The sequence below is a fragment of the Cryptomeria japonica genome, unplaced genomic scaffold (genome assembly GCF_030272615.1).
Source record: "Cryptomeria japonica unplaced genomic scaffold, Sugi_1.0 HiC_scaffold_327, whole genome shotgun sequence".
Lineage (NCBI taxonomy): Eukaryota > Viridiplantae > Streptophyta > Pinopsida > Cupressales > Cupressaceae > Cryptomeria > Cryptomeria japonica.
Window position 1 is genome coordinate 144,599 of NW_026729149.1, and position 15,205 is coordinate 159,803.

Consider the following 15,205-nt stretch of genomic DNA (forward strand, 5'->3'; position numbering starts at 1 on the left):
TTTCTTTTGTTGCATCAACTTATCTAGGTATCCATTTCTTACAAACTTTCATAAATCTTGTGAACAAAACAATGTCTTCATTGTGATTACCCAATAGTTATAATTTTTTCTATTAAAATGAAGAAATTGTGGGTTTCTCAGCCTTGTGCTTCGAGCTGTTATTATTGACTGTAGATAACCCTTCTAACTCCTTTAAAAACTTTATCAAAGACTCCATTCAATAACCTTCATCTTTAATACCACATGATGTAAGAGAAAGTGGATAAAAGAGTTTAAGAACAGAGCAGGAAAATGGAGAGACAAAACAAATAAAATAAATTGAAAATTAATTAATTAAATATTTACATATTTAAGATGCATACATAACACTCACATGGCTGGTACCTTTTCTTTGTGCCCAAAGATTCCACAAATAGAGTTTCTCTATTCCACACTTCATCTACTGTTTCTAAAGCAACATTTTTTTTACTCCTATTTTCTTCATTCATTAATTCTAAAACTACCTACTATAAGCTTAGTGTCTGTGGTTTAAGCCATTCCCTATTGTTATAGTAACAAGTGTAAATTTTCCTCTTTTTTTTTTAATTCCGTACATTTCATTCAAAACTGCTCTCCTTACAATTGATATGTTAGGCTGAGGACAATAGGAAAATCAAAAGAACATTAAATGATATGTATAAGAAATCTACATTCAAGATTATGAAATAAGTTTTTCATTTAAAAAATGCAAGTTTTTTAAATAGTATTTGATATCAATTCGAAATTTAATTATTTACTTGAATTTTAAAATTTTATTTATTAATTTCAATATACATATTTTCAATCATTAATATACTAATCATAAGCACTTTCACTAATATAAAGTACTATATATACATTGAACACTTAAAAAAAATATAAAATATTTATGTAACTTATCTAAATTTTAATCTATCACATTGTAAACTAAAACAAAAAAAATAATAATGTTATTAAAATATATTCTAAATAAAATTTTCAAATTATTTTTATATTTTCAAATTTTATAAAAAATTGCAAAAGAAAAGAAAGAGAGAAAATATAAATTATATGAAATATAGCATTATTTTGTTTTTCTATAAAGCACAAAATTTTAACACGCAAGATTAGAACTCTTAGAAGTGGAAATCGTTGACAACAAGAGAAGGCTACATAATCCAATCAGGGTTATTATCAATGGGTGGGTGTTTCTCGATGGGTGGGAGTTTCTCAAAGCTATACCCAGGAAAGCTGTATATTCCAGACATCTTTATGAATTGCTTGTGATATATTACAAACATTTTAGGAATGGATTGCTAATTTTTCCAATCTTGTTAAGAAAATCATATACTCATTGTAATAATTATAATGATTCACCCTAATTATTATTCTCCTCTTGAGGTTTGGTAAGCTTCAAATTAATTGTATCAAAATATTAAGAATCATTATCATGGTAATAAAGTCAACTAAATATGGATCAACACTGACAATAAAAGAAATGCATAATTGCAATGCAAATAAGTTATTCTATTGATTAATAGATTACAACAATTTCTTGATAATGAATGAACTACAATTGCTAGATCATATAGAGGTGTTAGATACATTCAAAAACTTCCAAACCTTATCTTAAAAATATTCCTCATAAATTAATCTATCAAGCAATATTGTGGTAATAAATTCAGTTGATTATAAATGCATCAAATGGAGAATTCATATAAGAAATAAAAGAAATGTAGAATTGGATAAATTGTACTATTGATTCAATAGATAATGAATCAACTAAGTTCTCACATTATATAGAGGTGTTAGATACATTCAAAGACTTCTAGAAACTTGTCTTGGAAAAATTACATTATTAGTCTCCCCTATTGTGTGTGGTTATTACCACTTTCTCTCCTTCTATAGAGGGCTTCAATTATTTTTTGACAAAACATTGTGACCTTTTCTATGTTTGAGATATAAATTTCTCAAACAACTTGATGTTAGTGGCTTTATGAGATCCTCTTGAAAACTTCAATATCCCAACAATTAAAACACAAATAAATATCCCTATTGATTCACGAGATTAAAAGATCTTCATCAAATAACAAAACATATATAAATTTCCTTATTGTTTTAAGAGATTACATTTGTTTACATTGATAACCATCAAATATCTTACAAAAGATTCTTGATCAACATCAAATATCAAACATAGATAAATTGACTTGCTAATGATTTCTTCAGTACTTCTTCATTCATAATTAAAACAAAAACAAATTTCTCTTTTGATTCAAGAAATTACAATAACTTCGTGACAAAATATCAAAACATAGATAATTTACTCTTTTGATTCAATAAATTACAAGACCTTCTTGATAAAATATCAAAAGACACATAAATTTCTCTATTCATTCAAGAGATTTCGTGATTAAATAATGAAACATAGATAAAGCACCCTATTGATTAAAGAGATTACAATAGCTTCTTGATTAGCATGAATTATCAAAACATAGATAACTTGCCCTATCACTCTTTATTGCTACCTTCTTCTTTAGTTATGGCTGGATTTAATGATTTCTTCAAAAGCCTCTTGAACACCATCAAATATCAAAACACAGATAAAATCCCCTACAACCTTTTATCACTACCTTCTTCAACTATTGTTGGATCTAATGATTCATTCTTCTTGAGCTTTGATTGCTATGACTGGATCTAAAGTTTTCAATGCTTCTTCACATAAAATTAAAATAGAGAAAATCAGGAGATTACAAGAGCTTATTATGAAATATCAAAACACAAAATTAAAACACAAATAAATTTCCATATTGATTACAAGAGCATCTTGTTAAAAAATTTAACACAAATAAATTGCCCCATTGATTCAAGACATTACAATAGCTTCTTGATCACCATCAAATATTGAAACATAGATAAATTGCCCTATCACTTTTTATTGCTACCTTCTTCTTTAGCTACGGCGGAATCTAATGATTTCTTCAAATACAAAACATAGATAAATTTCCCAACCTCTTTCTATTGCTACCTTCTTCAACTATTGCTAGATCTAATGATTTCTTCTTCTTCATCTTTGGCTGGGTCTAATAATTCTTTCTTCAACTATGGTTGGATCTAATGATTTCTTCAATGCTAATTCACAAGAAAACAAAACACAAATAAGTCATTATATATTTATACCTTCGTCTTTAGCTACCTTCTTGTTTAGCTATGGATGGATTAGGAGACTACATGAGCTTCTTATGAAATATCAAAACATAAAATTAAAACACAAATAAATTGCCCTATTGATTCAAGAGATTACAAGAGTTTAATATGAAACAAAAATAAATTGCCCGATTGATTTATGAAATTAGAATATTTTCTTGAGCAAATAACAAAACCCAACTAAATTGCCCTACTATTCAAGAGATTACCAGAGCTTCTTGATCAAATAGCAAAACACAAATAAATTGGCCTATTAATTCAAGCTTCTGAATCACCATCAAATGTCAAAACACAAAATATAGATCAATTACCCTATTGATTCAACAAATTACAAGCCCTATTGTTCTATTGATTCAACATATTACAATAGCTTCTTGATACATTTTCAACAAATTACCCTATATTGCCCTGTTGTTCTATTGATTCAACAAATTACAAGACTAACTCATAATGAAAAAATTAGGATTCCCTCATTATATAGACTTCAAAAATATATCCTAAAAACTTGAAAATAAAGAAAAAAACTAAAACAGATTCTTCTTGATCAAATATCCAACAATAGAGGCCTTGCTGCTGCCACACAAGAACCACCAGTGAGAAGAAAGGAAGCAACTGATCCACAAGACAAGAACACTTTTGCAAGGAAGGAATAGGATGGCCACAAGAACCAACAACAGAAAAAGCTACCGTAGAAACCATTCCCTCATAAGTCTGTACTGACATATAACACGGAATTAGCAACAACTTTGTTAAAAGTGCCCAGATTTGCAGCTAATAGGAATTTGCAACACATATTTCATAAAAAATTGCTTGGAGTTGCAACAAATTGGACAAAAAATAAAGAAAGGATACATTGTTGTTGTTCCAAAAGAGCCAAGAACAGAAACCAAAGCAACTTCTAATAGCTAACATTTGCTGAATGCCATCTCTAGCACAATATCTCTCTTTCTTGATTTGCCTTGTATACATCAGAGCATTTTTTGGATGTATACTGATCCACGTGACTGATAGAGAGCTCATAATGCAGTAAATGCATGTTGCAATCCACATGATGCTCATAATTTGGGTCTCTTAATTTAGCATACATCTATGGCAACATTTGAGCAATGCTAGGTATTCTTGGGGTACTTTTTTCAAAAGATTGAAGCAGCAAGCGTTGACGACAGTAAATAAGAATGTCCTTTTACATGTGCTTTGCTCTCATTTGTAATACAAGCAGCCCTTCTAGTCTCCATATCTCATCAAATGCTCCCTTTTGCACTAGATTTATTACAAGAGTGACTCATGGCCTTAAAGCATTAAATATTCAAACAAAGGAAATCCATTTTGGGAGAAAGTGCATTCAGTGGTCTATGTTATGCATGATCCACATTTTCTATGAGAGTACCCGCTGCATGAGAACATGCAGCATGTTCAGTTTGGGGGAGAAGCTGATGTGCAGTCTTTTGCATGTGTGTCATACCACAAATCTTGTGACCATTCATAACTTTTTCTGTATGAGATTGTGGGGATAAGAAAGCAGCATATGGTGTAACATTTTGAAGATTATTTTAGAGCATCATAGCACATATTTAAGGCAGCCACAACAAGAGGCAACCATGTAAGTTTTAGTCTGGTCTACTACTATTTAGTAATATTTTGAGGTAGTACATTTAGAGCCATCTCAATACTAGCATTTGGAAACATTTTGGCATCAATGCTGAGGTAGATATTGTAAACGGGTTGGGCAGATTTGAACGTATTTGAACAATAGTACTTCTTGCATGTATATTTTATGTTTGCCACCAATACTTAGAAATTCAATAATTAGAGGGCATTTTTAATATGTTGGGCAAGTGTTTTTGTTACGTGGTTAATTGTTGAGCCATTGTATGGTTTCAACTATGCATTTGTTTGGAGTGACATTAACATTTGAGAACAAACAATACTGTTCATAGTGGTTCTGGGTAGATAACATTGTGAGACAGTCATCCTAAATTATTGTTCATATACCCAAACAAAGCCATTAGAAGAAGTATCATGTGGTCAACTGTTCGAGCATACCGTTGCAATTGTATTTGTTGAAATTTGATTGGTGACTGGCCTTAGACCACCATAGATAAGCCCAACATGTTTTTAAAAGTACTAAAAAAGGTTTCATCATGTCTTGAGATCTGAGAACTGGGTTCTTGTGATTTTTGGAGAGCGAATTCATAAAATCATAATGAACAAACCAAATGAATTTCTCACCTATCTAGTGCACAATTTTCAAGAAATTAGCCACTGTCACCTATATCCAATTTGCCTTTCACTTGAGATCCGTGCATATGTTGGCTCTGATCTTTAGATGGGAAATGCACTATATGAAAAGAAACAAAGACACAAAGATATAGGCAATTCTAGTTCATGATTTCCTAGAAAATGACCACTGTCACCTAAAGCCATTTTCCTTTTATCTAGAAATACATGTATAAAAAAGCTCTAACTTTTGTCATAGAAATGCAATGGGATAGTTGAAACCTGCCTGCAAAATTTTAGAAAACCCAGTTTCACTTTGTGAGAAAATGGTTAAGAAAAACATTACTGCAATTTGTGATGCAATTCCACTAGAATCGCTTGCAGTCAGTTTGAAAGTGCTTCTCAGCAAGAAGTTTTGTATTCTATCATCATCATCAGTTGGGTTACCATAAAAGTGCTAACAAGTGATTTTATTTATTATGCATTGAAAAATGGAAGCAACATTCAATTTGGGTTGGTGAATTCATAATAGTGGGTTACACTTTCAGCGATGAAAAAACGGTTGTCATTTGACAAAAATAAAATTTTACATCCTTTCAAATGAATGGGATATTTCGAGCGAAGAGATATTTGTGTTCGCTCAAAAGAAGTATTTCGAAATGAATGGCCCTATTTTGGTGGGTTCATTCGAAGGTCTCGTTGGCCTATTTTTTTATTAATAAAAAAAGGGTTTGAGTGAATAGCCCCTTCAAATGAACTCTTTGATATAGGGTCCTTTATAAAAAAAAAGGTATAATTGTTAAAAATGACAGTTACATTGCCGTTTTTGATATCAATGAAGAGGAGCCAAACCAACCTACAAACATTGAACCAAAAATAGCTTTATCAACTACAAATTCATCTCATTCACATCTACACTAGGTTGGTGATCCAAGCTTCTTTGTTCCATCCAATTTCATTCATTTAGCTCATTCTCATTCAGCTCTTGCTTTGAATGATTTCAATTTCATCTAAGTTTCTATTTGTATCTTTCATTGTCTATTCATGAATGTTCTCTTTGTATCTTTTATCATATATTCATGTGTGTTCTTTATGTGATCTTTTTGTTGAACTGTGAGAGTTAATAGAGATAAAAGATAAAAGATAAAAATTTTCATAAAAACTCTTGATAATGTTGCTCCTATAAAAACTAAGATTTTCAACTCAACTTGTTACCTGTTGGTGAATACAAATTTAACCCTAGGAGAACTAAACATTTATCAAGAGTATAGCGAAATGGTGGAGGTGCGATTTATCACCAACACTAACATGTATTAAAAATGTTTGTAAAGTGATTTCCTCACAAGAATTATGTTCCAACTGAGTCATTAAGTTAGTAAGACTGACTTTATTCAAACCTTTGCTAAACTAACATATTCACAAGCATTGTACCCCAATGGAGCCTATAGTGTAACAGGATTCAATATCATATTTTTAAGAGACATGACTGTACAAATGTGGTCCCAATAGCTCAACAATATAGTAAGAAATTCAATGAAAAATACTTTAAACAAAAATTCCTCAAATAGGCATTAAAATGAAGTAATAAGCATTAGTTCATGGTTATGGGTGAACAAGAAGTAATTATAAGTAGATAAAATATTGTGTAAGAAGATGAAATTTCAACAACGCAACAATTTCATTGTAGTCTACCCTAGGCAATTGTCAATATCCTTTGGCTACAATCCTTGCCTTATGTTTTTGCACACCACGATTTACATGCAATTTTATTTTGTAAAATCATTTAACTATCATCACATATTTTTTCGTATGGAATACTCCCTAACTCTCATGTTTGATTATTTCAATAGCATCTATTTTCTCATCCATTGCATTTACTAGAATTTATTCTTTCATTGCTTCTTCAAAATTAATTGGATCATCTACATGTGAATATAAGAAAAAAAAAAGAAGTCATAGTTGCATTATTTTCATCTTCATTTTTCTCATTAATCTCTCTTAAACTTATTATTTTGGTCTTCGTAAGCTTTCTAATGTGTGTTTTGACCTGTCACTTGAACTTGTGGAATGTGAGCTTTATGGTCCAACACCAAGAGTCCCAATTGAAGATGGTATTTGTTGAACATTGATGGAGCATTTTATTTAGTGCGTAGGGCTACCCTTATGCTTGAGGATAGTATCACTTGACCAATTTGTTAACCTTGAATGGGTGTAGTAGGAGTGACATTTAGAGGAGTACATACTGGTATAAAATCTTTGTTTTCTTCTCATGGTAAGTTGGTTGTAATATTGATTGTTTTATCCAAACTTACATCCCATGCTTCATCTTCTATAGATTGCACACCTCTAGTGATTATGACTCTCTTGATTATTGGATTATGTATCTTTTTTTCCTTTGATTCATCACTATAACCTATAAATATGTATTTTTCTCCTTTGTTATCTAGTTTTCTTCTTTATTCATCTAGGACTTATACATATGCCACACATATATATACTCTCATATGAGAAATATTATGTTTTCTTCCACTTCATGTTTCTTCCAAAATTTATATTGGTGACGCTTTTGATGAAACATCTATTCATTATACATGTTGTACATGCTACAAGTTCAACCCAATACTCATTTATGAAGTGTGTTGCTTTCAACATGTTCCTTGATATTTCCATGATTGTCCCACTTTTCGTGCCAGCCACACCATTTTGTTGAAGGGTATACCTTGTGGTAAATTGTTTGTGGATACCTTTATGTGGAATCATCATTGAATGTGAAGAAGTAGTAGGTTCCAGTAATTGAAGGTATTTCCATTGGTCCATACAAATATGAGTGAACAATCTCCAATGGCATTTTTGCACGTATAGACCTTCATATTCCCTATTTTGTTTACCCAAGATACAACCTTCACATATTCTATTTTGTTTTTCTATTAAGGGCAACCCCTTGACCATTATTTTCTTATATAATATAAGTTTGAACCTCCAATGTTTAAGTGTTCAATTCATAAGTTCCATAAGCAATTTTCATCTTTAATTTCTTCATCAAAGATTATTTGGGCGATTGTTGTAGTTTTCTCTTCTTCCTCTCGTGAGTTTGTTGAAGGATGTTCTTGAGCAAATTCTACCTTCAAATTTGGTTTAAACCTTAAGGAAAATATTTTATTGCTTCTCATTAGGACCTTGGCTATAAGATGGTTACTAGGAAATTTATCTAAAATTGTGTGGTTTTTTTATGAAAAATATTCTATGCCCCTTTTGAACAAGCTACTCTATACTCATGAATTTATGCTTCAAGCTAGGAAAAAAATACACATTTGAGGTAAAAAATATCCACCCTTGTTAGGTTAGAATGTTGAAATTTTCTTTTCCTATAACTAAAACTTTGTTATCATTCCCAAATCTGACATCTAATTTTACACTTCCATCCAAACTAGAAAATAGTTCTAAGTTCCATATCGTATGATTGCTACAATAGCAGTGTAATAACCATGTCTTTTTCATTTTCTTGTGCAACATAAAAAGCGATTCACATATTTCTTTGGTAAAATTGGACTTTTTTTTGTCTAGAATCATATTGTTTCTTGCTAAATTCATTTAAATAATGCTCATAGTTCTTGTAGTGATGATATTAAATTGAAGAATTATCATACCCTTGGTTCTGAGGCTGATTTGGAGTTGACATTTGATGGTTTCCTCTTCCACTTAAGTTCTCACTTGAGTTTGATGATTTGGTTCTTCCACTTCTATATGAGTTTCTTTTTCTACCTTTGAAATTTGATCTTTATCTACTTCTACCATGGTTGATTAAGATTTGTGTCTTGAAGGCATGCTCCAACCTTGAATTTGCTGACCGACTTATCCTATGCTTATGAGAAATGAGAGATGCATGCAACTGATCATCTAAAAATTGTGAAAGATTAACTGTTTCTTCTGTGGCCACCACAATAGATTCAAATCTTTTAAGAAAAGTTTTTATAATTTTCTCAGCCACTCTCCTATCTTCAAGAGTTCCAACATGTAATCTTGTGAACAAAACAATGCCTCCATTATGATTACCCAATAGTTATAATTTTTGCTATTAAACTGAAGAAACTGAACAAATCAAAAGAGCATTAAATGATATGTATAAGAAATCTACAAAGAAGATTATGAAATATGTTTTTCGTTTCAAGACTGCAGGTTTTTTTTTGGAGTGAATAAGAAGACACGGTAAGCTGAAAGAGAATGTAATACAAACCAATTTCTGAGTCTTTCATTGGTCTTGTATGCAGCTATCTGCTGTCTCGAGCTACTTCCCACGCCATTCAACACTTCTTCAGCCTGCATAGCGCTTTGATTTTCTTGTCTTTTTTCCCAGGTTGGCTGCCTTCCAGATGCTTAAGCAGCCTTCTAACTTCTTCATTTTTTCTAATGTTGTTTTAAAACTGCACATATATATGACTATATTAATTTTTATATCTCATCTATTTCAACCTTGCCTTAGAAACATCAAACAAAAACTAAGAATGAAAACAAAACCATTAACTTGAAAACCATATACATTGAACACTTTAAAAAATATTAAATATAATCATGTTATTAAATATATCACATTGTAAACTAAAACAAAAAAAATAATCATGTTATTAAAATATATTCTAAATAAAATTTTAAAATTGTATTTAGTATTTTCAAATTTTATAAAAATTTGTAAAACAAAAGAGAGAAAGGAAATCTAAATTATATGAAATATAGCATTATTTTGCTTTTCTCTAGAGTACAAAATTTTAACACATAGGATTAGAACCCTTAAAATGGAGATTGTTGACAACAAGAGAAGACTACATAATCCAATTGGGGTTATTATTCAATGGGTGGGTGTTTCTGGATGGGTGGAGGTTTCTCAAAGCTATACCTAGGAAGGCTATATATTCCAGACATCTTTATGAATAGATTGCGATATTTTATAGACATCTTAGGAATGGATTGCTAATTTTACCTATCTTGTTAACAAAATCATATACTCATTGTAATCATTATAATGATTCACTCTAATTATTATTCTCCTCTTGATGTTTGGTAATCAATATAATTGGAAATTTCAAATTAATTGTATCAAAACATTAGGAAGCATTATTATGGTAATAAAGTCAATTAAATATGGATCCACACTGATAATAAAAGAAACATAATTGCAATGCAAATAAATTATTCTATTGATTAATAGATTACAACAATTTCTTTATAATGAATGAACTACAATTGCTACATCATATAGAGGTGTTAGATACATTCAAAGAGTTCAAAAGCTTATCTTAAACATATTCCTCAGTAATTAATCTATCAAGCAATACTTTGGTAATAAATTCAGTTAATTATAAATGCATCAAATGGAGAATCCATACAAGAAATAAAAGAAATGCAGAATTGGATAAATTGTTCTACTGATTCAATAGATAATGAATGAACTACAATTCTCACATTATATAGAGGTGTTAGATACATTCAAAGACTTCTAGAAACTTGTCTTGGAAAAATTACATGATTAGTCTCCCCTATTATGTGTGGTTATTACCACTTTCTCTCCTTCTATAGAGGGCTTCAATTATTTTTTGACAAAACATTGTGACCTTTTCTATGTCTCAGATATAAATTTCTCAAACAAATTGATGTTAGTGGCTTTATGAGATACCCTCAAAAACTTCAATATCCCAAGAACTAAAACACAAATAAATATCCCTATTGATTAAAGCGATTAAAATACCTATATCAAATAACATAACATATATAAATCGCCTTATTGTTTCAAGAGATTACATTTATTTCTTGATAACCATCAAATATATTACAAAAGATTTTTGATCAACATCAAATATCAAAACATAGATAAATTGCCTTGATAATGATTTCTTTAGTGCTTCTTCACTCATAATTAAAACACAAACAAATTGCTCTATTGGTTCAAAAGATTACAATAACTTCTTGACAAAATATCAAAACATAGATAAATTGCTATGTTGATTCAAGAAATTACAAGACCTTCTTGATCACATATCAAAAGACACATAAATTTCTCTATTCATTCAAGAGATTACAAGAGATTCTTGATTAAATAATGAAACACAGATAAAACAACCTATTGATTCAAGAGATTACAATAGCTTCTTAATTAGCATCAAATATCAAAACATAGATAACTTACCCTATCACCTTTTATTGCTACCTTCTTCTTTAGCTATGGCCGGATTTAATGATTTCTTCAAAAGCCTCTTGATCACCATCAAATACCAAAACACAAATAAAAATCCCTACCACCTTTTATTGCTACCTTCTTCAACTATGGTTGGGTCTAATGATTCCTTCTTCTTCAGCTATGATTGCTATGACTAGATCTAATACTTTCAGTGCTTCTTCACATAAAATTAAAACACAAATAATGGAGATTACAAGAGCTTATTATGAAATGTCAAAAAAAAAAATTAAAACACAAATAAATTTCCCTATTGATTACAAGAGCTTCTTGATCAAATAGTTTAACACAAATAAATTGCCCCATTGATTCAAGAGATTACAATAGCTTCTTGATCACCATCAAATATGGAAACATAGATAAATTACCCTATCACTTTTTATTGCTACCTTCTTCTTTATCTACGGCTGGATCTAATGATTTCTTCAAATACAAAACATAGATAAATTTCCCTACTACTTTTTATTTCTACCTTCTTCAACTATGGCTAGATCTAATGATTTCTTCTTCTTCATCTATGGCTGGGTCTAATAATTCTTTCTTCAACTATGGTTGGATCTAATGATTTCTTCAGTGTTTTTTCACATGAAAATAAAACACAAATAAGTTATTCTATATTTCTACCTTCTTCTTTAGCTATGGATGGATCTATTTCAGGAGATTACAAGAGCTTCTTATGAAATATCAAAACACAAAATTGAAACACAAATAAGTTGCCTTATTGATTATAAGAGATTCTTGATCAAATAATTTAACATAGATAAACTGCCCTATTGATTCAAGTTATTATAACAACTGCTTGATCACCATAAATTATAAAAGCATAAATAAATTGCCCTGTAAGTTTTTACTGCTACCTTCTTCTCTAGCTATTGCTAGATATAATGGTTTATTCAAAATCTTCTTGATCACCATCAAATATCAAAACACAGATAAATTGTCTTTATCACTTTTTATTGATACCTTATTCAACTGTGACTGGATCTAATGATTCCTTCTTCTTCAGCTATGGCTGGATCTAATGATTTCTTCATAGAAAATTAAAACAACAGATATATTACCCTATATTGCTACCTTCTTCTTCAGCGATGGATGGATCAGGAGACTACATGAGCTTCTTATGAAATATCAAAACACAAAATCAAAACACAAAATTAAAATGCAAATAAATTGTTCTATTGATTCAAGAGATTACAAGAGTTTAATATGAAACACAAATAAATTGCCCTCTTGATTTAAGAAATTAGAAGAGTTGCTTGATCAAATAACAAAACCCAACTAAATTGCCCTACCGTTCAGGAGATTACAATAGCTCCTTGATCAAATAGCAAAACACAAATTAATTGCCCTATTAACTCAAGCTTCTCGATCACCATCAAATGTCAAAACGCAAAATATAGATCAATTATCCTATTTATTCAACATATTACAAGCCCTATTGTTCTATTGATTCAATATATTACAATAGCTCCTTGAAGCATTTTCAAAGATCAGACTAACTCATAATGAAAAAATTAGGATTGCCTCATTATATAGACTTCAAAAAATATCCTAAAATCTTGAAAATAAGAAAAAAACTAAAACAGATTCTTCTTGATCAAATATCAAAGATCGGACCAATTGTCTGCCTCATTATTTAGACGTCTTCCAAAAACTTAGAAACTTGTTTTAAAAACTTAAAGATGAAAAAGAAACAACTAAAACAGATTTTAGAAAAAACTAAAACTTAAAAACTAAAACAGATTTTACTCCCTAGTCATGCTAAATAAAACTAAGTGAAATGACTTGGCGACAAATAGCTTTTGATCTTCATTGATATTCTAAATGTCGACACTATCTTTGCTTTGTTTGGGAAATTCTGTTCTGCAGACAGGACAAGTATTCTGCCGCTCCAACCATTGGCGAATGCATTTAGTATGGAATATATGATTCTCATTACAAGGCATCTCGCATGCTTGTTCCTCCACCAGAAAATTATCAAGGCAAATTGCACATATGGAGCCTTCACTAATATGCTTGTATGAGATTTCTTTCATCGTCTCCTTTCTTGCAGGTACATATCCGACTTCATCAAACACTTCATTGACTGCACTACGGAGTCTTTCAAGGAATGCATCCATGGTATTAGGATCACTCAGATGATTTGCAAATGACCCATATGCGCCATCCTCTTCTCCTATCTGCCGAACAAAAGCTTCGACATCCATATTTCTTCTATTCGTTACTATTATTATACGGATGATTGGGCTTAAAAAGTTTTGGTGTATGAACATAACATCTCCTCCCTCTATATATAATAAGCTTCCATACACCCTAAAGCTCATATATTAACTCTACCAACTTTTTCATCAATTTCAATGTCACAAATTTTTAAAACCACGACCTTATTTTTATTAGATTTAGTCGAAATTCAACCCTCGTGCAAATTAATTTAATATATATAATTTCTTCTTTTCTTGGGCCTTGCAATGTGGGAGGTAGACCACTAGCATTGTGTTTATATAAGGCTCTAAAAATTCAAATTTCCATTATAATCTTAAAAGAAGAATGAAATCGTTAATGTTGAATATTAAATATTTCTTTAAAATATTAAAAAAAAATATTTAGAAGTTTATTACAAAATTTTTAGTACCTTTGTTTTAATATATTTGAACTCTTATATTTATTTAGATTAATAACTATAAATTAAATAGGGTTTGAAATATTAAAATGGTCCTTAAATGAAAATTAAATTTTTGTAAAATATCACAAAGTCTATAGTAGTAATCAAAGTAAGTAATTTTAAATAACATAAAATATAAATTAAATTAAAAAATTTAATATTATAATAATAATAAATTGTTTGATTTTCTATTCCAAATATGAGTTACTAGTTTATGTGGAGTATTGATGAAGTCAAGTATTGTCAATTTTGGAATATGAGTTAAGAGGGTGATTTTGAGGCTATAGAATATTATTTTTATTATTATTTATGTAAATTTGAACTATCATAGTAATTACCTATGAGTGGGGCTCATAAATTAATGTTTAAAAAGTGTTTTAGAAACACCTAGAAGCTTGAGAAGTGTCATTGAAGATTAGTGATGAGTTTAATTAGAGAGAAATCTAACTTTGGAAGGGAGCCTTTCAAGTAAGAAAAGGGGTGTCACATAATAAATTTTCTCAAAAAAGTAAGGATCTTTTAGAAGCCTTATTTGTTTTGATGAGATACTATCCTATTTTACTTTATTTATTCTTTTAGTCTTAAGAATCTTCTGGACATCTTAATTGTTTTTATTTATATTTATGTAAAATTGAACTCCTATTGTAATAACCTATGAGCGGAGCTCTTATTTTATTGTGTAGAAAGTCTTTTACAAGTATCTAGATGCGTAAAAAGTGTCTTAGAAGATTAGCGACAAGTTTCTATTGTGGCCTCTCTAACCCGTTATCGTTTATCGTTAGAGCAAGAATAGTTATACTAGATCTAGTTGTCCCCCCTAAAATTCCAAGAGGTCTATTTTCCAGAGGTCTATTTTCCACTTGTTGCTGACCGGGTGAATGAAGGGACCCACACCT

The 15,205-nt window shown here is 30.2% G+C and overlaps 1 protein-coding gene across 1 annotated transcript; it reads right to left on the reverse strand.

The window, feature by feature from the left end:
* Nucleotides 1-13,467: 13,467 nt before the first annotated feature.
* On the reverse strand, nucleotides 13,468-13,854 carry LOC131028204 (E3 ubiquitin-protein ligase SIRP1-like). Its single transcript, XM_057958454.2, has one exon. The coding sequence runs from the start codon at nucleotides 13,852-13,854 to the stop codon at nucleotides 13,468-13,470; it is 387 nt and encodes a 128-aa protein (XP_057814437.1).
* Nucleotides 13,855-15,205: the final 1,351 nt, after the last annotated feature.

Coding starts and splice junctions, on each gene's coding strand:
- LOC131028204 (XM_057958454.2), bottom strand. CDS start 13,854: ATGGATGTCGAAGCTTTTGTTCGGCAGATAGGAGAAGAGGATGGCGCA.